This window comes from Symphalangus syndactylus, chromosome 3 (assembly GCF_028878055.3).
Source record: "Symphalangus syndactylus isolate Jambi chromosome 3, NHGRI_mSymSyn1-v2.1_pri, whole genome shotgun sequence".
In the NCBI taxonomy this organism is placed as follows: domain Eukaryota; kingdom Metazoa; phylum Chordata; class Mammalia; order Primates; family Hylobatidae; genus Symphalangus; species Symphalangus syndactylus.
This window is the reverse complement of record NC_072425.2, coordinates 117,208,334-117,231,069: the sequence shown is the minus strand read 5'-3', so window position 1 is coordinate 117,231,069 and position 22,736 is coordinate 117,208,334. Positions and strand designations below refer to the sequence as shown.

At 36.2% G+C, this 22,736-nt stretch overlaps 1 protein-coding gene across 1 annotated transcript in view; it reads right to left on the bottom strand.

Moving 5' to 3' along the window:
- CNTN5 (contactin 5) overlaps window positions 1-22,736 on the bottom strand; it is a 1,372,716-nt gene that overhangs the window by 165,560 nt on the left and 1,184,420 nt on the right. The window contains exons 14-15 of the mRNA XM_055272872.2: window positions 2,964-3,091; window positions 602-777 (exon numbers count right to left, since the gene is read on the bottom strand). Coding sequence (XP_055128847.1) covers window positions 602-777; window positions 2,964-3,091 — 304 coding nt within the window. The remainder of the gene's footprint in view (window positions 1-601; window positions 778-2,963; window positions 3,092-22,736) is intronic.

Below are 22,736 nucleotides of genomic sequence, written 5' to 3'. Positions count from 1 at the left end.
ACTGTGATGGTTCTGTAGGATTTGGTTCAAGAGATTTCCCACTCCATTTGGTTGATTGATTGTCATGTAGGTACACAATATACAAGAAGATATTAAGAAAAAAATGGCAGTAAAGAAATGAGTATATCTTTGAATACTGACTTAAGGCTAATGTGCATTTATGACTACGAGTTGCATGTTTAATCTCTATAGCTTGTAAGAAATTAAAGAAACTCCAAAAATTACTGTTCTTGAGGAGAAGGACAGGCAGGCATTTTATTTATTTATTTTATCATAATTACTGTTAACGATGCTTTAAATAATGCAATTGCCACTTTATGTAGCAACATAATTTTTGAGAAGTATTGTGTAAATATTAAACAAAAGTGGCAAAGAAACCAGATTTACATAATGAGGTATTCTCAATTTTTTACTGGGGTTTTTAAAATAATTACATATTACTTTCAGTTTGACATAACATAAAATAATGGAAGAAAGTGTTTTTATCAAGTTGATGTTTGTCCCTTTTTTTCTTAGCATTTCATAGCTAAGCAAGGTCTTACATTTGATTCAAAATTTCTAAAGTTATCATTACTAAAAGAATAAAAGTGTATTCACTTACGGCCCTGATGCTTTCAAAATGTCCACCCTCTTCCTCGAAATCAATAGGCTGTCCTTTCAGAGTCCAGTAGAAAGTGACATCCAAACTAGCATCGTGAATTGCTTTGCAATTAAGGACAATGCTTTCTCCCACGGTCAATTCTGTTCTTTTAGGAGTAAGTTCTATCCTTGTAGGTTCTATAGACATAAAAATACATTAATTAACATAATCAACCTGTTGTATTACTATACATTATATTTTGCATGAAATAATTGAGAAAAGAAGAAATCTATACAATACAGTTGCTCCAGATACATATACCAGATTTTTTACATCTTTATTAGCTTTTGGATGCTAGGGCATATTACCATGCTTTTGTAGGGGACAAATGATTTAAGAGCCTCTGTTCCTATAAAGAATGTAACTTGGATTTTAAAAAGACAAGAGACTAACTAATTAGCAGCAGCATTTGACATTATGGAAGGAGGAACATTAGAAAAAAAGAAGAGGCTATAGCCTCTCTGACCACTTTCAAGGATCATTAAGTGAATGAAAGAATTTTTACAATAAAAAGGCTATATGTTTCAGAAAGAATTCAGAGAGGGTTTACCTTGTTAAAGATGAGAGGAGGCTACAGGGCAATAGAAAGCACCTCCCCCCAAGTAACTATCTATCTTAACAGAGATAAAAATATAATACTACAACAACACTACCTTGTATTTGCTTTACACTTGACAAAAAGCTTTTAGGAGTAGAAAAGTATTTTATAATCAGCAGAACGTACCTGTTTTTGTACCTTTGCTGTATTGTAGATGGCTTAATTGACATATATAAAGAAAGGTAGAAACACTGAATGGAAATGTTTTTAGAAAACAATGTTTATGTTTAACTCCTTAATGATTCAGTTAAATTTTAAAAACACACATTTTTTTACTGGGTTTAGAGCAACTTTGAACCAATAAAGGCTAATACAGGCTTTACATTTCAGAGTTAAGTTAGTGATTAGCTGATTACAAGATGATGTGTTTTAAATATAGCAGAGAGGTGATGAAGATTCCTGGTCATAGATACCTCAAGACAATTAACACAGCGATTAACAATTGGCTTAAATTTCCTATTCTAGGTCTATTGTTTGCAACAGTGCAGTCTGATGAAACACCACTCCTAACCACTGATCAGGTCCTTTAATGTTCCATGTCCTTCTAAGCAGTCACTGAGAAAAAAATGGAATCCTGGGACAGGAATGTCACTGTAAATATTAACATTCTGGAAGTCAAATATTCCATATGGCATTCTAAGTTCTGGCCTCATCAGAGAAGACAGATAAATGCAGTATACTGTAGTTTAAATTTTGTGGGGATTGGAGTGTTCTGAGTAAATAATTAAAGTCATGATTAAGAAAATACATTTTTGTTGTTACTTTAAAAATGTGTCTGGATCTAGTATTGCCGTATTACCAAACGGACCGACTAGCACACAGACGGAATAGGAACTGAAAGGCTGCGTCTGAGTCCAGTAATGCATTATATAAATGAAAGTATATTTTACATTTTGTTCTTTTCTTTCTTGATGTTCTCTCTTCTAAAATATCAGAGTACTGGCTATTTTAATTACATTTTTATTTTAAAGACAGAAAAAAATAATATTTTTATGGCCAGAGTGTGGTTTGCCATATGATACATGCACAAGGAAAACAATTAAAGATACATTGTGAAGAACATCTGAAGGGACTACCTAAGATAGATTTTCTATCACTAAACAATGACATAGAGCCTCAACAGAATGTTCTAGGCTTGAAATCAAGCTCATTTTAGAACTAGAATATGAATGGAATGGAAACATATAAGCAGTAATATTAATATTGCTTATGTAAAATAAAGGCATATAAAAATTTCATTGATACAGACATCAACAAACAGCTCTGGACCCAGTTTATCTAATGCGAAGTCTTATACCACCCCTCCATCATATCCTCCTGCTGCCACTCCTTTCTGCCCCAAATCCCTAGTTGAATTGATAATAGAGTAATATTACTGATTGATGCTAAAATTATTCTTGGTAGAGGAAAAGTATTTTTATACTGTTGGTATACTTTTAAATTTTGAGACACTGACTAAAACTTCAGAAAGCTTGCCTCATTTTCTCACAAATTTTATTCAAAGCAAAATAAAATTTCTGCCAATAAGAGGTTCCTTCCTTTTTGGTACCCTAAATGGTGGAAAGTAACAATGTGGCTGTTTTAGTTCTATGTTTGCAATGTATTTTATAAACAGAAGCATGCACACACTTAAGTCCAAACATATATGCATTTATATTATATTTATTCTCTTTCCGATAAGACCATGAGACTATGCTTGTAAAACATTTACTCGCGTTGTCTTACCTTTTACAGATAGTGAAGCTATAATTTCAGCGGAACCAAAGACGTTTTCCCCTCGGCAAACGTACTTTCCCTCATCTGATTTAGAAGCATTTAGGATCCGCAGACTCCCGTCTGGAAGAATAGCTATTCTGAAAATTATTTTAAAAAAGTTTTTTTTTTCTGTTTTATTGCAATCAGCTAAATAGTTAAAAACCAATGATGAAGTCTAAAACCATTTCTAGGGTGATAATAAATAAGATAAAGGATCACTGTGAAAATATGCAGTGATAGTAGAAATATTTTACCCTTCAAGAAGTATAATAAACTTACTTAAATCTTCTTATATTCAAAAAGGTTAAAGAGTTACAAGATATTTTTCTTTTGACATTTTTTGACAGTTAATTTTAAAACTTGCAGAAAGGGTGACCCTGAGTTTGGTTATTAGAACTTGTTACTACAATACCACCCAGTGATATTTTAATATTAAGCTTGGGTATTTCACCTAAAACCAAGAATGACCTCAAAAGTCAAATATAAAAAAAAAAAACAGCATAAAAACATACAGGAGGACAAATACAGAACACAAAATTAATTGTATACAGCCAAGAGATGATTTATGGCAGTTCTTCTGTGTTGCCACCAGAGTAGCAAGAGTATGAAACTGCAACCTGATACCTGGGCTGCTTGCACTGCACTTTTTAAACATAAGAATATGATATCTAAGTTTGCATTTGGGTTCTTTCAAGATCTTTGTTAAAACTGGACCTTCACTTTCATATGAAGGTGAAAAATTAAAGCATTGTTAAAAATTTTTAGAAGTTCAGTGAAAATGAGGCTGACATTTGGAATTAACGTATTCTCCTATGTATTTATTCCAGGATTATACAGATTTCAAATTTAATTAGTACTTTTGTCCTTTTCTCCCTTCTATGCTCCAGAAATATAACCTATTATTTCACCAGTGCATTGATCTCCTCCGGCAACCTGAAACATAACAGACACAGCTGTTGTGGTTTTAGTGAATATGCCACTAGCTTTGGGTAAGAACCAGTAGCCCCTGTGAACTTTAAAATCCTAAAATTGGATCCTCCTGATTCTAAGAAAGACAGTTTATTCCATGGCAGTATGATAATATTAAACTATTTAAGATTTAGAAATAATGACTAAATGTTTAGTCAACATTCTTTTTGTTATTTTAAAATGTGTATTCAATCTTGCCAATTAACCGGAGCTCATGGTTATTTAGAGCATTGAACTTCATAACAATTGATATTAGATTCTGGGCTGCTGAAAAAAATCTGCCTAGGAATTTATACTTACATATTTTCATTAATAAAGATATCAGTTTGAATATACTCTTTGTAAACAAACAAGCATCCTTTTGTAAGAATTACAGATGGTTGACATTAATTTGTGCTGATTGTTAATATCTTGAAAATATGTGGATTTTACTGACTGGAGTGAATTCTAATCTAGCAGGTGAGAAGTTTGGCTTAAAAGTTTACTTCCTTTAAAGAAATATATGTATCACAGACACTGGCAGTATTACAGTTTTTGATTTAAGATGAGTGCTTTCTTACTGACAGGAGGCAACATTTAACATAAACGATTAAAGACAGTTTATGAATGCCCTGTACTTTAGGCCCCGATCCACTTGGGGATGCAGAATTTTGAGTACCACAACATTTTTTTTAATTCAATTTATTCATTTATTTTATTATTTTAACTTTTATTTTAGATCCAGGGGATACATGTGCATGTTTGTTACCTGGGTGGGTATATTGCATGATGCTGAGGTTTCAGATTGATTGATCTGTCACCCAGGGTAGAGCACAGTATCCAATAGTTAGTTTTGCAACTCTTGCCCCACTTCCTCCCGTTCTCCTCTAGTAGTCTCCAGTTTTTATTGTTGCAATTTTAATATCCATGAGTTCCCATTGTTTACCTCCCACTTAAGAGTGAGAACATGTGGCATTGGTTTTCTGTTGTCGTGTTAATTCGCTTTGGATAATGGCCTCCAGTTGCATCCATGTTGTTGCAAAGGACAGGATCTCGTTCATTTTTATGGCTGGCTAGTATTCCATAGTGTATATGTACTGCATTTTCTTTATATAATCCACCATTGATGGGCACATAGGTTGACTCGATGTCTTCGTTATTGTGAATAGCGCTACAATGAACATATGAGTGAATGTTTCATTTTGGTAGAACTATTTATTTTCTTTTGGATATATAACCAGTAATGGGATTGCTGAGTTGAATAGCAGTTTAAGTTCTTTGAGGAATCTCCAAACTGCTTTCCATAGTGGCTGAACTAGTTTACGTTCCCACCAACAGTATGTAAACATTCCCTCTTCTCCACAGCCTCACCAGCATCTGTTGTTTTTGTCTTTTTAATGATAGCCATTTTGACTGGTGTGAGATGGTGTCTCATTATGGCTTTGATTTGCATTTCTCTGATGATTAGTAATGTGGATCATTTTTTTGTATGTTTGTTGGCCTCTTGTCTGTTTTTGTTGTTGTTGTTGTTTTAAGACAGAGTCTCACTCTGTCACCCAGACTGGAGTACAGTGGTGCAATCACAGCTTGCTGCAGCCTCAACCTCCGGGGGATGCAAGGGATCCTCCTGCCTCAGGTCTCTCCTAGCCCCCTGTGGCCTGCTACACCTGGCTAATTTTTGTATATTTTGTAGAGATACGGTTTCGCCATGTTGGCCAGTCTGGTCTTGAACTCCTGGCTTCAAGTGATTTGCCCACCTTGACCTCCCAAAGTGCTGGGATTACACGAGTGAGCCACTGCACCTGGCTGGTCTCTTGTATGTCTTCCTGTTAGAAGTGTCTGTTCATGTCTTTTGCTCTTTTAATGGGGTTGTTTTTCAGTTGTTCAATTGTTTATGTTCCTCATAGATTCTGGATATTAGACCTTTGTTGTGTGCGTAGTTTGAGAATATTTTCTCCCATTCTGCAGGCTATTTACTATATTGATAGTTTCTTTTGCTCTGCAGAAGCTCTTTAGTTTAATTAGGTCATATTTGTCAACGTTTTTTGCTGTGGTTACAATTGCTTTTGAGGACTTAGTCACAAATGTCCCAAGGCCAATGTCCAGAATGATGTTTCCTAATTTTTCTTTTAGGATTCTTATACTTTGAGGTGTTACATTTACATTTTTAATCCATTTTTAGTTAATTATTGTATATGGTGACAGGTAGGGGTCCAGTTTCATTCTTTTGCATATGACTTGTCAGCGATCCCAACACCATTTATTGACTAAGAAGTCCTTTCCTCATTACTTATTTTTGTCGACTTTGATAAGATGACTGTAGGTGTGGAGCTTTCTTTCTGCTTTCTCTATTCAGTTCCATTCGTCTACATGTCTGTCTTTGTATTAGTACCATGCTGTTTTAGTTACTGTAACCTTATACTATAGTTTGAAGCCCTGTAATATGATGCCTCCAGCTTTCTACTTTCTGCTTAGAATTGCTTTGGTTATTTGGGCAATTTTATGGTTTCATATGAATTTTAGAATAAGTTTTAGTAGTTACACACACAAAAAATTGGCAGCTGGATAGGAATAATGTTGAATCTGTAGATTGTTTTGGGCAGTATGGCCATTTTAATACTGATTTTTCCAGCTTTGCTGACAATCTGATTCTATACCTAGAAAATCCTAAAGACTCTGCCAAATGGCTCCTGGAACTGATAAACAACTCCATTAAAGTTACAGGATACAAAATCGATGTACAAAACTCAATAGAATTTCTATACATAACAAGCAAGAGTGAAATGAAGAACATAATCCCATTTACAATAGCTGCAAAAAAATTAAAATACCTAGGACTATATATAACTAAGGAGGTGACAGATCTCTATAAGGAGAACTATAAAACACTGCTGAAAGAGGTAATAGAAGATACATACAAATGGAAAAAACATTCCACAATGTTTTTTCTCTGTTAAGTGGCAGTGTCATTTCTCCAAAATTCTGTCTACTGATTCAAATTGCAAATGCTTACCAGCTGAGCTTATTTTTTTTAACTTCACAAAAATACAGATTAGATAATGTGATTTACATTACAATGTCTGGTTATTGCACACATAATTACTTAGATAATTTAATATTGAATTAATACTTCCTTACAATACAGCCCCTTTGTCTTCACTCCTCTGCTATTACCATGTGGCTTCTACATTATAGAATTTTCATATATGGGGATTAATTCTGCTGAGACATCCTTTGACTTGAAGAAAGGGAGTGAAGGGAGAAGTGAGGTGAAGGTTTTTAGGGGCTGGGAGAGATTTTGGAAATTTAAATCAGCATTCTTGCATTCAGGATCAAGTAACACTTATGTCCTGGTCTCTAGACTTCTCCATAAGTTTCTGTCTAGCCCTGGAGGTGTCTTGCTTCTCACCTTGCACCTAGTTACTCAGTGGCTGCTTTGTTAGTCTGTCCAGTAGCCCAGTTCATGTAGGACATCATTGTGATTACCCCTATCTATCTTGTAGGAATTTATTATTGACTTATTTTGCCTATCTTGATTTCAGGGCCATTTTCTGGACCCCTATATTTGTTATTTCATTACATTTTTATTTATTTTTGAGAAAAGGTCTTGCTCTGTCACCCAGGCTGGAATGCAGTGGTACAATCATGGCTCAGTGCAGCCTCAACCTCTTGGGATCAAGAGATTCTCCCACCTCAGCCTCCTGAGTAGCTAGGACTACAGGCATGCACCACCATGCCTGGCTAATTTTTGTATTTCCTTATTTATTTGTAGAGATGGGCTTTGCCATGTTGCCCATGATGGTCTCAAACTCCTGGGCTCAAAGAATGTACCTGTCTTGGCCTCCCAAAGTGCTGGGATTACAGGCGTGAGCCACCATGCCCAGCCTGGACCCTCCATATCTATGTTTGGCTTACTTGTCAGATACTACACAACTTAGTTTAAACCTTTACAAATAGACTGCTTGCCTGGAAGTGCCGTCTGTTTACTCATTGCGATATTATTTAGTGATCTTTGATTTCTAGATTACATTGTTTAATAACAGAAATTTATTTCCTCACAATTCTGAAGACTGGACAGTCCAAAATCAGGTGCAAGAATGGTTGTGTTCGGGTAACGGCTGTCTTCCTGGCTTGCAGATTGCTGCCTTCTCACTGTGTGCTCACATGGCCTTTCCTCAGTGCATATGTGTGGCAGAGAGAGAGAGGTTTCTCTTCCTCTTCTAAAACATCACCAGTTCTATTGGATTGGGAGCCTATCCTTATGAACACATTTAACTTTAATTACTTCTTAAAAGCCCTACCCCAAATACAGTTAAATTGAGGGTTAGGGCTTCAACATATGCATTTTGGGAGGACACAGTTCAGTCCATTGCATGTCCTTCCTCTTCTTCCACAAATTCACAAGTGAAGTTAGGAATCATTTTTCCCCTTAATGTGTTGTGTACTTGTAGGAAGCCAGGAAATAAATACCGAGACCTCGCTCTTCTTTATCACTTCCACTGCCCCATTCTTAGGGACAAGGGAGCCCACTGATGTTGTTCCTAGGGGTCAGTCTCTTGGGGCATAGTGGAGTACTGAAGGGTGGAGAATGAATCTGGAGAGGATAATGGAGGATACCTGATCAGGGTGTGTCACAATAGTTGCGAAAAGCTAGAAATGAATTCTTAGACTTAAGGAAGTTGAGAGAGTAGAACTTATCCAGTAAAACTTCATTTTACAGATCAAAGAACAAAAGACCCCAAAAGTTAAAATGACTTGATTGAGCCCATGACTTATGTATGAATCAGTTTTCACACTGGCATAAAGACATACCTGAGACTGGGTAATTTATGAAGTAAAGAGGTTTAATTGACTCACAGTTCTTCATGAATGGGGAGGCCTCAAGAAACTTATAATCATGGAGAAAAGGGAAGCAAACATGTCCTTCTTCACATGGTGGCAGGAGAGAGAGAGCCAAGGCGGGAAGAGCCCCATATAAAACCATCGGTCCTCATGAGAACTCACTACAAATCATGAGACCAGCATGGGGGAATCCACCCCCATGATACAATCACTTCCCACTGGGTCTCTCCTTCAACATATAGGCATTACAATGTAGATGAGATTTAGATGGGGATACAGAGCCATACTGTATCAACTTATTAATAAGAAATATAATTTGTAAATGATTCCTATGTATCATATGTAAGCACTTTAGAAAATAGAAAAGTAATAGTTTTCCACTGCTGCATAACCAATAGCTACTAATGAACTAAACATTCATTTATTCTTTTGATTAGAAGTCTGGGTGAGTGGGCTTAATTGGATTTTCTGCTTACAGTCTCAAAAGGTGTTCACCAGGCTGGGCTCCTCTCTGGATGCTCAGGAGAGGAAGCTGCTTCCAAGTTCATTCCTGTTGGCAGAATTTGTCTTGTATGTGTCCCTGTTCCCTTGCTGTCTGTCAGCTGGGCGCTGCTTTCAGCTTCTGGAAGCCACTTGCATTCCTTGGCATACATCCTCTTTCACCAGATTAGAGTTCTTTTTGGTATCATATTAGGGTGGACATTATATCATAAAATCATTAATCATTAATTAAGACCCTATGTTTTAAAGCAGGATAGGGCTGTGTTCAAATTACTGATACTGACTACTGTATGTGTGATCTTAAGCAAAGTTTCTTAATCTCCTTCCTAAATGTAAAACTGTCATAATATCTAACTAGTTCTTTAAAATTATTGACTAGATAATATATGTAAATGTACTGTGGTGGCGTGTGATATACATTAAATTTTACTCAAAATATAAGTGAAATATGTGATGAATGTTAAAAAGGAAATAGTAGAGAGTGCCAGGAAATAACACATAAACCTCAGCTATTTACGGAAGTAGTTAAGTCTTTCTTTTCTCAGGGAGTAATATTTGAGCTGAGAACTGAAGGGCGATTGATTTGAGCTTATCCTTCGGTGTGGGAAAGCAGGGGGAATTGCATTTGCAAAGATCCTGAGGTCAGAAGGACAAGAAAAGAAAACCTTGAAGAAATGGCCAATCATGATGGCAACAGAGAGATGGTCAGGGAGGGGCAAAAGATAAGACTGGAGAGGTGTGCAAGGGGGAGACCCTGTAGAACATAGTATCCTGTGAAAATCATTTGTTCTTAATTTTAAGGGCAATGGGAAGCTACTAAAATTTTTTAACAACTTTTTTGAGTTATTATAGGCATATAATAATGCACATGTTTAAAGTGTATGCTTTGAAAAGTTTTCCTGTACGGATGTAGTCATGAAACCATTACCATAGTGAAGATGATAAACATATGCATCACCCTCAGAAGCATCCCTGTGTTCCCTTGCATTCCCCCAGCTCCTTCTAACCCCACCGTTGTCCTAGGCAACTACTGATCTGTTTCCTGTCACTATAAGTTAGTTTGCATTTTTCTAGAATTTTATATAAACAGAAGAATACATTATATACTTTTACTCTAGTTTATTTCACTTGGCATAATTAAATTGAGATTCAGCCCTGGGGCTCCGATTATCAATAATTCACTTCCTTTTATTGCTGAGTAGTATTCCATTGTGTGTATGTACCATAATTTGTTTATCCATTTACCTGTTGATGGATGTTTGGGTTGCTGTCAGCTTAGGGCTATAAAAAATAAAGATACCATGAACATTTGTGCACAAGTCTTCTATGGATATATGCTTTCATTTCTTTTGGGTAAATATTTAAGATTGCAATGACTAGATCAACTTCCTTATGCTTATGTTTACCTTTTTAAGAAGCTGACATACTATCTTTCCAAGTGGTTGTACCACTTTACATTCCTACCAGCAGTGTATGAGAGCTCTTGCAGCACTTCATATGGTCAGTCTATTTTATGTTAGCTATCATAACAAGTAGGTAGTAGAATCCATTGTGGCTTTAAGTTGCATTTCCCTAATGATCTTGAGCAATTTTTCATATGTTCATTTTCCATCTGCATATTGTCTTTGGTGAGCTAATTGTTCAAATATTTACCCTTTTTTAATCAATTTATTCATTAGATTTCAAGATTTAGAGTTTTTCACAGTGTATAAATAACTCATTTTTTAGGTATGAAACATGCAACTATTTTCTACCAGTCTGTGGCATTTCTCAATGTTTTTCCAAAAACAGAAGTTCCTCATGTTGAAGTTTAATTTATTGACTTTATTTTATGCATTGTGCTTTTGTTTTATTCAGAAATCTTTACCTAACCTAAGGTCACAGAGATTTCTGTTTTTCTTTTCCTAGAAATGTTATAGTTTTAAATTTGATGTTTATGTCTGTGATACACTTTGAGTCACTTTTTGTTTGTGGTATGAAGTAGAATCTTACTATTTATTTATTTTGTAAATGGTTATTCAGTTGCATCATACTTTGATTTTGAAATGATGAACTTCTATGATCTGGATGTTTGTGTCTCCCTCAAATTCATATGATGAGCCTCTAATTGCCAATGTGATGATGTTTAGAGATGGAGTCTTTGGATGGTAATAAGGTCATAAAGATTAGTGCCCTTATAAGAAGAGACATGATAGAGATTGTTTTCTCTCTCTCTCTGCTCTCTGACAAGTGAGGACACAGAAGGAAAATAGCCATCTTCAAACCAAAAAGAGGGCCTTCAGTACAAACTAACCATCTTAGCATCCTGATCCTGGACTTCACAGCCTCCGGAACTATGAGAAATAAATATGTAAGCAATTAGGCTGCAGTAATTTGTTACAGCAGCCCAAACTAAAACATTGTATTTTCCCACAGACTTTACATCACTGTTAAAAATCAATTGGCATACATATGTAGGTCAAATTCTTGATTCTCTGTTCTGCTGCATTGATTTATCTGTCTTTATGGCAAACTCACACCATTTTGAATACTACAGCATAATGACCTCTCTTGAAGTTGCATAGGTTAAGTCCTTTTACTTTGCTCTTCCTTTTCAAATTGTTTTGGCTGTTCTGTGTCTTTTGCATTTCCAAATGAATTTAAGGATTAGCTTGTCAATTTCTAAAAAGCATGCTGAGATTTTGACTGGAACTTCAGTGAGTCATATAACTCATGAAGAAGACATACCTCCATTTATTTAGGTCTTCAATTTCTCTAAGCAATGCCTTGTAGTTATTGGTCTATAGGTCTTAGACATCTTTTTAAAGGTTTATATCTATATTTTTGGTGCTTTTGTAAAGTATTTATTTAATAAATGAACATTTTGGAGGTAATTGTAAGGTCACATGCAGTTTTAAGAAATAAAACAGATTCCTTCTATGCTTTCCTCAGTATTCTCCAATAATATTTTACAAAATTATAGTATAATATCACAACTAGAATATTGATATTTTTATACTCATTCATCTTAGATTTTTCCAGTTTATTTGTGTATGTGTGCATTTGAAGTTTTCTACAGTATTTGTCACCACTTCGGGTTTGTTTATCTACCACCACACTCAAAATATTGAACATTTCTAACTCAACGATTCTTTATTTCCTTTTTATAACCACACTCATCTTCATCCCACGTACTCACCCCACCATTCGCTTCCTAATTCCTGGCAACTGCTAATATTTCTCTCCATTTATAATATTATTTTTCCATTTCAAAAAAATCTTAGATTAGTGGAATCTAACAGTATGTAACTTTTGGGGATTGGTTTTTTCAATCAGTTTAATTTCCTTCCTTAAGGCTCATCCAAATTGTTGCATGTATCAGAAGTGTATTTCTTTTTATTGCTAAGTAGTGATCCATGGTATGGATGTACCATAGTTTGCTTAACCATTCAGCTACTGAACAACATCTGGACAGGTTCTACTTTTTTATAATTACAAACAAAATTGCTACAAGCATTAACGTACAGATATTTATGTGAACACAAGTTTTAATTTCTCTGGGATAAATGCCCAAGAGTATCATATGGATCATACGGAAATTGCACATGTAGTTTCATAAGAAACAGCCAAAATGTTTTTCAAGGTGGCTGTATCATTTAACATTCATACCAGCAATGTACGAATGATCCACTTTGTACACATCATCACCAGTTAGCAGTGGGTGATGTTTTAGTTGTTTTGTTTTGTTTTCTGATTGTAATGATGTTGAAAATCTTTTTCTGTGCTTGCTGTCTCTTCATATCTTCTGCTCATTTTCTAATTAGATTGTTTATTTTTACTTTCCTGATAAGTGTTGAGAGTACTTTATATATTCTAGATACCAGTTCTTTGTTGGATACGTGATTTGAAAGCATTTTCTGCCAGTCTGTAGCCTGACCTTTTATCCTTTTTACTTGAGCTTTCACAGAGCAAGAGTTCTTAATTTTGATAAGTACCAATCTATCAACTTTCCTTTTATAGATCATACTTTTGGAATCATATCTGCCACTTCTTTGTTTATCCTTAGTTCATTATGCTTTCCTTGTGTATATTTTTAAAATTTTTACAATATTACATTGACATTTAAGTCTCTGATTCATTTTGAGGTAATTTTTGTGGAGATGTAAGACAAGTTGAGAGGTTTGTTGTTGTTGTTTGTCTTTGTTTTTGCCTCAGGATATTAAATCACTCTAGCACCATTTTCCAAAAGGCTATCCTTTTTCCATTGAATTACTTTTATGCTTTTGTCAAAAATCAGTTGAGCATATTTATGTGGGTTTATTTTTGTTATCTGTTTTGTTCTGTTAACCTATGTGTCTATTCCTGCGCCAGCATTACACAGTCTTGATTACTGTAGTCATATAATAATCCTTAATATCGGGAAAAATAATTCATTTCACTTTGTTCTTCTTTGTCAAGATAGTTTTGCTAAGAATTTTGCCTCTTGGTTCTCATGAGATATTGCCTATAATTGTATTTTCTTTTAATGTTTTTGTCTAGTTTGGGTTTAAGCATAATGTTGTCCTTGTATAATGAGTTGGGAAGTACCTGCTCCACCTCAAATCTCTGGAAGAGTTTTTGTAGAGTTAGCATTAATTTTGCGTTAAATGTTTGGTAGAATTCTCCAGTAGAGACTTCTAGGCCTAAAGTTTTCTTTGTGGGAAAGATTTAAGCTACAAATTAAATATTTAAAAGAGACATAGGACTATTCCGATTATCTACTTCTTAAATGAATTCAAAAAGAAATTTCCTTTATTATTTATGTAAATGCAAATTTGATTCATTAGTTCTGGCTTAGCAATGGATAAATTATTTTTAGTTCAATATGGTTATAATCTAGTAACAAGTGAATTCTAGTATATCATCACCTCTCAGGTATAATCAGGTAAATGCAGATTTCATTATTATCAGACACTGTATGACTCAATAGCTAATTCAAGGGTGTCACGTTTCTTCTCACAGGTTTTTCAAATTTTTCCTCCTGGTCTTATTTCTATTTGGTTGAACTATAGAAAGTTTTCATTATTTGGTAAAAATGTCAATTTCACTTGGTTCAACCTAATGGTTATGCTTATGTCAGAAGTAGAGAAGTTTCACATTTATTCCACAGAAGTTTTCTCTGTTATCTCTGATTGCTTATGTCCTAAACTAGCCCAACATCTGATGCTCATGATACAAATGCTACGGGTTAAAAATTAAAGCAGTTGAACTCATGAAGCTAGAGAATAGAATGATAGTTACCAGAGGCTGTGGCAGCTTGGGAGTAGGGGGTGATGGTGGAGATGAAGATGGTTAATGGGTACAAAAATATAGTTAGATACAGTGAATAAAATCTAGTATTTAAGAGCACAACAGGATAACTACAGTTGACAATAATTTGTTGTATATTTTAGAATAACTGAGGGAGTACAATTGGAATGTTCATAACACAAAGGAATGATGAGTGCTTGCCCTGATGTGATGATTACACATTGTATTCCTGTATCAAAACAGGTCATGTACCCCATATGGGTATATGCCTGTGATGTACCCATAAAAATGTAAAAACATGCTATGCACTAAACAGGTAGCTCTCCCAGCACCTTCAGCAAGTGATGTTGAATCTTTGGGATGCCACCCATTGGAGGTCAGCTGGAGAGTTCTTCAATATGTCACCTTCGTTTAAGCATCCATGCTGACAGCTCTCCAGTGACCAAGAGAGAAAAAAATAGAATAGGCCGGGCGCGGTGGCTCACGCCTGTAATCCCAGCACTTTGGGAGGCCGAGGCAGGCGGATCACGAGGTCAGGACATCAAGACCATCCTGGCTAATACAATGAAACTCCGTCTCTACTAAAAATACAAAAAAAAAAATTAGCCGGGCTAGGTGGCGGGCGCCTGTATTCCCAGCTACTCGGGAGGCTGAGGCAGGAGAATGGCGTGAACCCCGGGGGGGCGGAGCCTGCAGTGAGCTGAGATTGCGCCATTGCACTCCAGCCCGGGTGACAGCGAGACTCTGTCTCAAAAAAAAAAAAGAAAAAAATAGAATATCCCAAATCAAACAGTGACTTTTAAATTTGCCACATAAAAGCGGCACACAACACTTCTATTCACACTTCACTGGCAAGGCAAATAGTCTCACGTGACCTCAGAACAGCAAGGAAACACAATCTTACTATGTGTGTGGAAGAAAAACCGCAACTGTCTGGTGAATAGCATTAATGCTTAGTGTATATCCTGTGCTATGCCATAATGGCAGAAGAGATGAATGAAGTTTTAAGGTACAATCTTTGTCCATAAAGTCCTAACAATTTAATTGTTCACATGAGAATTACAGAATATTAAAATTATGTATCAAACTATAATTCTAGTGTAGCTCAGAAGGAAAGACCAATACAAGCTGGAGGAGTCCAGTTACAAGTGGACAAGATTAGATACAGATTTTAAAGAATGAACAGGAAGGAGGAAGGAGACAAAGATTTTAAGAGAAAAGGGAACAAATGAGCAAAGGAGGAAAATTCAAAAGTGAGCATGGTATGTTTGTAAGATAGAAAAGAAATAAAACAGACCAGAATACTGTTTTGCTTTCAGGAAAACAGGTTAATAACATTTGGAGAGGCATGATGGCAGCTGTACTGTCAGTAGCTACTAACGAACAGCACAAGAAAAGAGCTGCTATTCTCCTTATGGTAGAAGAGGGAGTGGAGCTGAGGGTTTTGCTACAGTGCATTGATAAAGGGTTCATGATCCAGAGAACAGATAGATCCTGAAAACCACCATAAATAATGGTACTCTTTGCTCTTGCCTCTACTTATTTTCTCTGGACAGGACATACAGTTCGCTCCTTTGAAACGAGAACCCTTGCAGGTTTTTTTATGCTGAGTACAGAGTGGGGATGTGGCTATAAACCAGGTCAGAAGACAGAGAGAACTTGGATCAGAAAAACAGTGGCCACACAGAGGCTGAGGGTATATGACATCATCTGGGTTGACTATGTAGGCCATCTCCTTCACACCACAGGACTTCCAACAATATCCCCAAAAGAGCATGAATATATTTAATTTAACACTGAACAGAACTTAAAACTCTACGTATACCTCTGCTCCCTGTTTTGGTAGATGAAATAGCCATCTTTTTAAAAGGAAAGACAATTATACACGCAATTTTAATTAAAGGAGATAAGTGCTAAATGCAGACACACCTTTCGGGTGAAAGTGGTATCTAAACAGACTTGAAAATGGGAACTAATGGGAATTAGTTCACTGAATGGCTGGAAGTGGAAAAAGAAAGAGTGAAGTATTTCAGTCAGATTCATCAACTGCTACTATAGAAACTACATATGGAGTAGTTTCTAAATTCCAGGTACTGTAGATGGCTTCTGGGATGAGATTCTGAATATGATCCACTTTCTACTCTCAGGTACCACAGTGTGAAAGGAAGAGTTAGACAAGTAAACAGGCAATTACTATGTAATCAATTCTGGAAACGGGGAAATACAAGGAGCTACTTGAAATACATAGCAGGAGGGCTGTGAGCACAGTTAGGGAAGGCATCTCAGAGGAGCTGACATATCACCTAGAGGTTCAAAATTCGTTAGCCTTATCTTTATCCTGGCTTGGGAGGGGAATAGGTAAAATGACCCATGGATAAGCCTATTGAATTTTTTCTTAATTACTTTTCTGAACTCTAGTCTTTGCTCTTTTCCTTCAAATTGCACATTATCTCAGGATTTAATTTCTAAAACTACAAATCTGATCACTCTTTGCCTAAACATTTCATGGCTCCCCCATGCCTACAAGATAACATACTCTTCAGTAGAACAGCTGAAGATCTTCACCAAATAGTCATAACCTCAATTATTTCCTGCTCTGTGCTGGGCAGATCTCGGAACTGTCTTGTAATGCATTCTCAATATATGCTTTATTGAGAAATTACATGTGCATTTTATACACACAAACACACACTATATGAAATATACTCATATACCAAATGTATAGTAAAACAGTAATTACAAATTAGAATTAGAATTAAAAGCAAGTATGTTATATCATTTTCTCCCTTCCATCTTCCATTCCCCTCATGGATCTCTTGCTCACTCTCTGAATTGCTCAGACCTCTATTTGGAGACCATTATTCTAGTTATGTAAGACCACATGCTTTTCAGTGGTCAGATTCCTAACTATTTATCACTGCTCAAATATATCTGCCTGAACTGATCCTTAATCCACTTTACAGAGAATTTTTCCTGCCTTCATTTTTGCTTCCTCAGGGCTTCATCATAGCATTTGTTACATTTTTCCTTAATAGACAAGAGACAGGTTGTTTTATCCATTAAGCACTATAGTTTCAGCATTTTTAAGGGACAACATAAAAATTTGAGACCTAAAAAAATAACTATTGGCTTGAACAATAAAATAATAACTGCAGTGTTGAAAATAATACAATGTAAGGTTATAACAATCAGCCAACTACAACCTAGTTCTTCCATTGTCATATAAAAGTGTTACCATCATAAGAATATGATAAAAATGTTAGGCTGGCTCAGTGGCTCATGCGTGTAATCTCAGGACTTTGGGAGGCAGAGGTGAGTGGATCACTTGAGGTCAGGAGTTCGTGACCAGCCTAGCCAACATGGTAAAACCCTGTCTCTGCTAAAAGTACAAAAATTAGCTGGGCATGGTGGCAGGTGCCTATAATCCCAGCAACTCGGGAGGCTGAGGCGGGAGGCTGAGGCGGGAGGCTGAGGCAGGATAATCACTTGGAACGGGAAGGCAGAGGTTGTGGTGAGCCAAGATAGAGCCACTGCACTCCAGCCTGGGCAAGGGTGAGGCTCTGTCTCAAGAAAAAAAAAAAGTTATTAATCCTTTCAACTATAAAGTTAATTATAAAAGTAATTTTTAGATTTTTCTAGCAAAAAGCATCTTTTTATAGGATATAGGTACATTTTATTATTTTTGATATAATGCAGGATGAGATCTTAAAAAAATAAGAGAGCCTAGGACTTACGAAAGTCTTAAAATGTTTCTGTTAATAATAAACATTTACTGATCACTTTTGATGTGTCAGACATCATACTACTTTTCCTCCCAACTTTGTTTCATGTAATGCTTCTAACCACTGTGTGAGTTGAGTATTATTGGTCTCATTTACTGATGAGAAAAAATGTGGCTCAGAATGACTTACTACCTTGTTCAAGGTTATTTAGCAAGTGGCAGAATCCTAATTTCAACCAGGCTCTTTGATTTGTTACATATTTTCCCATCAGTGTCTTCTTGACTAATTCGTAACCTCCTTCACTTTTTGTCTTCATAAAGGACACATTAACTGGTACGTAGTGTTTTCCAAGTACTGGATACTCAATAAATGAGGACTAAATCAAACTGAATATACTTGAATCACTGTATTTTATAGATGAAGACATTGAGATCCAGATCACTTTAAATTCCCTTTTTGTTAAAAAAGGCAATGGTAATAATTTACTTCGATAACATTTATTAAGCCCTTAGTATTTGCTAGGCACTGTACAAGGCACCTTTGATACATTATCTTAATACTTACAAAGACCTAGGATATATTATTACATTCATTTAATACAGGAAGTGGAAGAAAACGAAGCACACCGGGCTGACAAACCTGAGGATTTTAAAAGTAGACCTGCTGGATTCCCAAATCTATACTGAATTTTCAGCCACTGCACACTGACCCGAAGTAAATATCAAAAGAAAGCTTTGCATAAGATCACATGCTTAGTGGCAGTTCTGACCTACAATCCAGGCTGACAGAGGGGGAAACTCAAGGATAACAAGATAAGACACGTGTTTCCTACAGATGATGGAAATGAAAGAAATTCATACTCTTTAACGCCATCAGTAAAATTTTTTAAAAGCTAAGGGCAATACACACTCAAGAAAGGCTGTGCTGTCACCATGGTCTTTCTTCCAGATGCAGTTTAGCTGGAAGGAAGAAGTGAGGTGACCCAGAGAGACAAGGATGAGAGCGCTTAGAAAGTGAGGAAGAAAGCTTGAGTGCAGAATTTGCTTTAATTAATGAGCCTCCACCCCTGGCACTCAGCATCACTGCAAGAATCGTGAAGAAACTGCAGAGACTTTTGTGCTAAGCCACTGAATAATTTCAGAACCTCCAGCCTCTAATGGAAGAATAAGAAGGGGGCCGCCTTTTTGTCAGCTGGATATCAGAAGATGCTTGAGATTAAAACAAACAAACAAAAAACAAAATGGAGAAACAGACTTGTCTTATCTTCTTTCTGAAGGCTGTCTCTACAAGGCATTCATCACAGACATATCAGGCTTAACACATATAGAACTACACTCAATCTTTTTGCTCAAATTGGCTTCTCACTTCAATGTTTTCCATTTTATAGGATTTTGTGTGGAACGTTCCATGTGCATGTACCTATTTTTGTGGAGACAGTATAGAGTTTCCCTTAGATTCTCAAGGGACTCTATGATGAAAACAAGGTTAAGAACTATCATAAAATCGTTTATTTTATAGGTGTGATAACTATGCCCAGAGAAGAAAAGCCTAGAGTATTTCTTTTTTAAAGCTCAGAACATAATTCAGGCTACTAACTCAAAAGTTATAATTTACTTTCCTTTTTCTCTTATAACAAGTGGGTGAAGTTGGATCTACTCCACATTTTACATATCTCTGATACCCATATCCTTGTTTCTGACTTACTGGAGAGTCTAAATGCAGTAGGTAACAAACATGAAGTGGTTTTACTCCTTCTAACCGTTGCCTTTAACTATGCTGTCAAATCCATTTTTCTATCCCTTTTGGACATCCAGGAAGGTCCCATAGGTTTTTGATAACTTTCAGTTGTTAAAAAGGTAAAGCTTAGCTCTGATTCATTGCTCTTCTCTTTCTCTTCTCTAGTTCAGCATTGACAACAGAGTGGGACCCAGGACTCTGCAGCGGTGAGGAGGAAAGTCTCTTTTTACATTTGTTCTCCTCCTGCTTCCAAGTTGCTTTCCTTCTCTGTGCATCAAAGTAGGCCAGAATGAGCAGGCAAGGGACCAGAATCTTACTCATGTAACTTCTGTTGTGGTCCCTTCTGGGATATAGCTGCCACTCTGGGTGAAGCTGGTTGTCCACAGAACCATCTGTGACTGGGGCAGGCCTCCAAAGGCTGGCTCTTGTCAGCACACCTGTGATGTCTGTGGAACCTCCTTACTGCAGAGGTCCCTAACTTAGACTACTCCTCTGGGACTGTCTTTTCTAAACTTCTTTCAACTACCACCTCTACCATTTTGCTCGTGGAGCCTAGAAAGTTCATGCTGGCCTACCTTCTCCAAAGCCCATCCATCCAACCCATGGGAAACTTGCATGCTCTTGCCTTTCTAAACGGTGGAGGTGTAGGTTTCTTTCCTGCCACTGTTCTGTCTTGTCATCTCTCTCTGCTTCTTTTCTTTTCCTGTCCAAATAGGGCCAAGAGCTAATTGGCAAGTCTGTTGCCTAGGCAAACTCTCAAACAAGAAATAAAATACTGGTTTTATAATTTATGGGGATGAGTGCTAGGAGCCTTCCCTCTTCCTTGAATTTGGAGGTAGGAAGGTTAAGAAAAAGCCTAGCAGTCCCCACTACGCCAAAGTGTGCAAAAAATGTCTTCCCTTCTCTTTAATATTCTCATATGTAAAGGGGTGAGGAATTCTAGGTGGCATAATGGGGAAGGTAATGGTATGCTGATAAGGCATTTGGATAAGCAGAGCTGGTGCAGCTAGCAAGGCTCCAGAGGAGCTGTCTGGTTTCCAGAATTTTAGGTGTTTCTTCAGAATACTGGGTGCCTAATGTAGCTTTGTTCCCACCTCAGGCTTAATTATGTTATTACTGCTTTATCTTACCTCCCATATCTTATTTGAGACTCTCATCAGGATTCATCTAGGTTACTACAATTCTGCTACCTTTGCCTTTGGTATCAGGCCAGTCCCCATTTCAACACACTGGTCCTGATGCCTTCACAGTGTGACATAGGATGATGTCACTAACTGACTTAATGCTCCCCATTGCATTCAGGATAAAACCCAAGCTTCTTAACATGACATATGATATTCCTCATAATCATAACCTCTGCCTTTCTGATTTCATCTCAAAATCCCAGCTGCTTTTTTACATCTATATCCATCCTATTTTCCATTTGTAATGCACTATTTATTCTCTGAAGAGTCTGTTTTGTCATGATCTTGAGTTTTTGCAAATAGTCTTCCTTCACTTCTATAAGTCTTTTCCTGCTTCCAAGTCCCATATCTAATATATTACTTATCACTCTCTAATTTTTATTGTTTTGCTGATACTCAAATTACACCTAGGTAATGTTCCCAGATTCCTAGTTATTATCTTTTCACCCACACATCATTACTTTTCCTCTGTCCTCTTATACTTCTAGTCTACTCCTCATTATCCTAGCACTCAGCATATTCTGTTGTAAATGTTTTCCCTAGACTGAAATTTACTTGAGGAAGGAAATGAGTATCATAATAACACAATAAGTAGTCAACAAATGGTAGTTAATAAGTTCTCCAATTCCTCATCAGGGTATTTGATTAATCACTTTTTTAAATGTAATTAACTTATCGGACCACATTTTTATTTTCCCCATGAAGGTTCATGATGAGATCTCTGGCTATCTAACTACAACTGGGTGGCAGGGAGTGAAAGTTACAGATAGAGACAGTAACTACTATTAGTTTTAATAGTATTCGTTTTAATATTATTAGTTTAATGCAAACTGCCTTTGCATTTTGAACTAACTTCATTTGACAAGATTGCAATTGCTGTCTTTATTTCCACTGCTAAAATATTTTTTATGATTTTCACTGTTTTAGGTACATATCATGGTACTACAGTATGCGTATTAACATGAATGAGCTGGTTTTTCCTTGACAATACAAAACTACTGAAAACTTAATGGTTGTTTCTCCTTTGAACTATACTTTGAAAAAACACTATCTATAGCTAGATGTAAACCTATGTATTTATAACATTTTTTCTACTATATATTAGAGGTTTTTTTTTCTTTTAGTTTTTTGAATAGTTTTGTAAAAACCTGTCTCAACTAAGTACACTCCTTCGTTTTCCCCTGGAAGTGTTCGGCTTTGCACTAATGAGAAATTGATCTCACAAAGAGAGAGAAATTAAAACCAAACAAACACAATAAAGCTAGGTAAATGCTTTCAGAGTGACTTTGCACTGGGTTCTAAACGTTTCCACTGAGATGTTTCTACACCGAAATATGCTGTAGAATTGCATATAGTTCAAAACTGATAACTTTTTCAGTAAAAACACATAGTTGAGGTGGCATTGAATCATTTACCCTGTAGCTCTTCACAGTGCTCTGAACTGAATAATCTGTCATTTCACATTAACTTGGACATGAAGCCTGACAGTATTTCTTAATGCTGACTAAAAAGGAACAGGACAAATATTCATAAAGAATTGT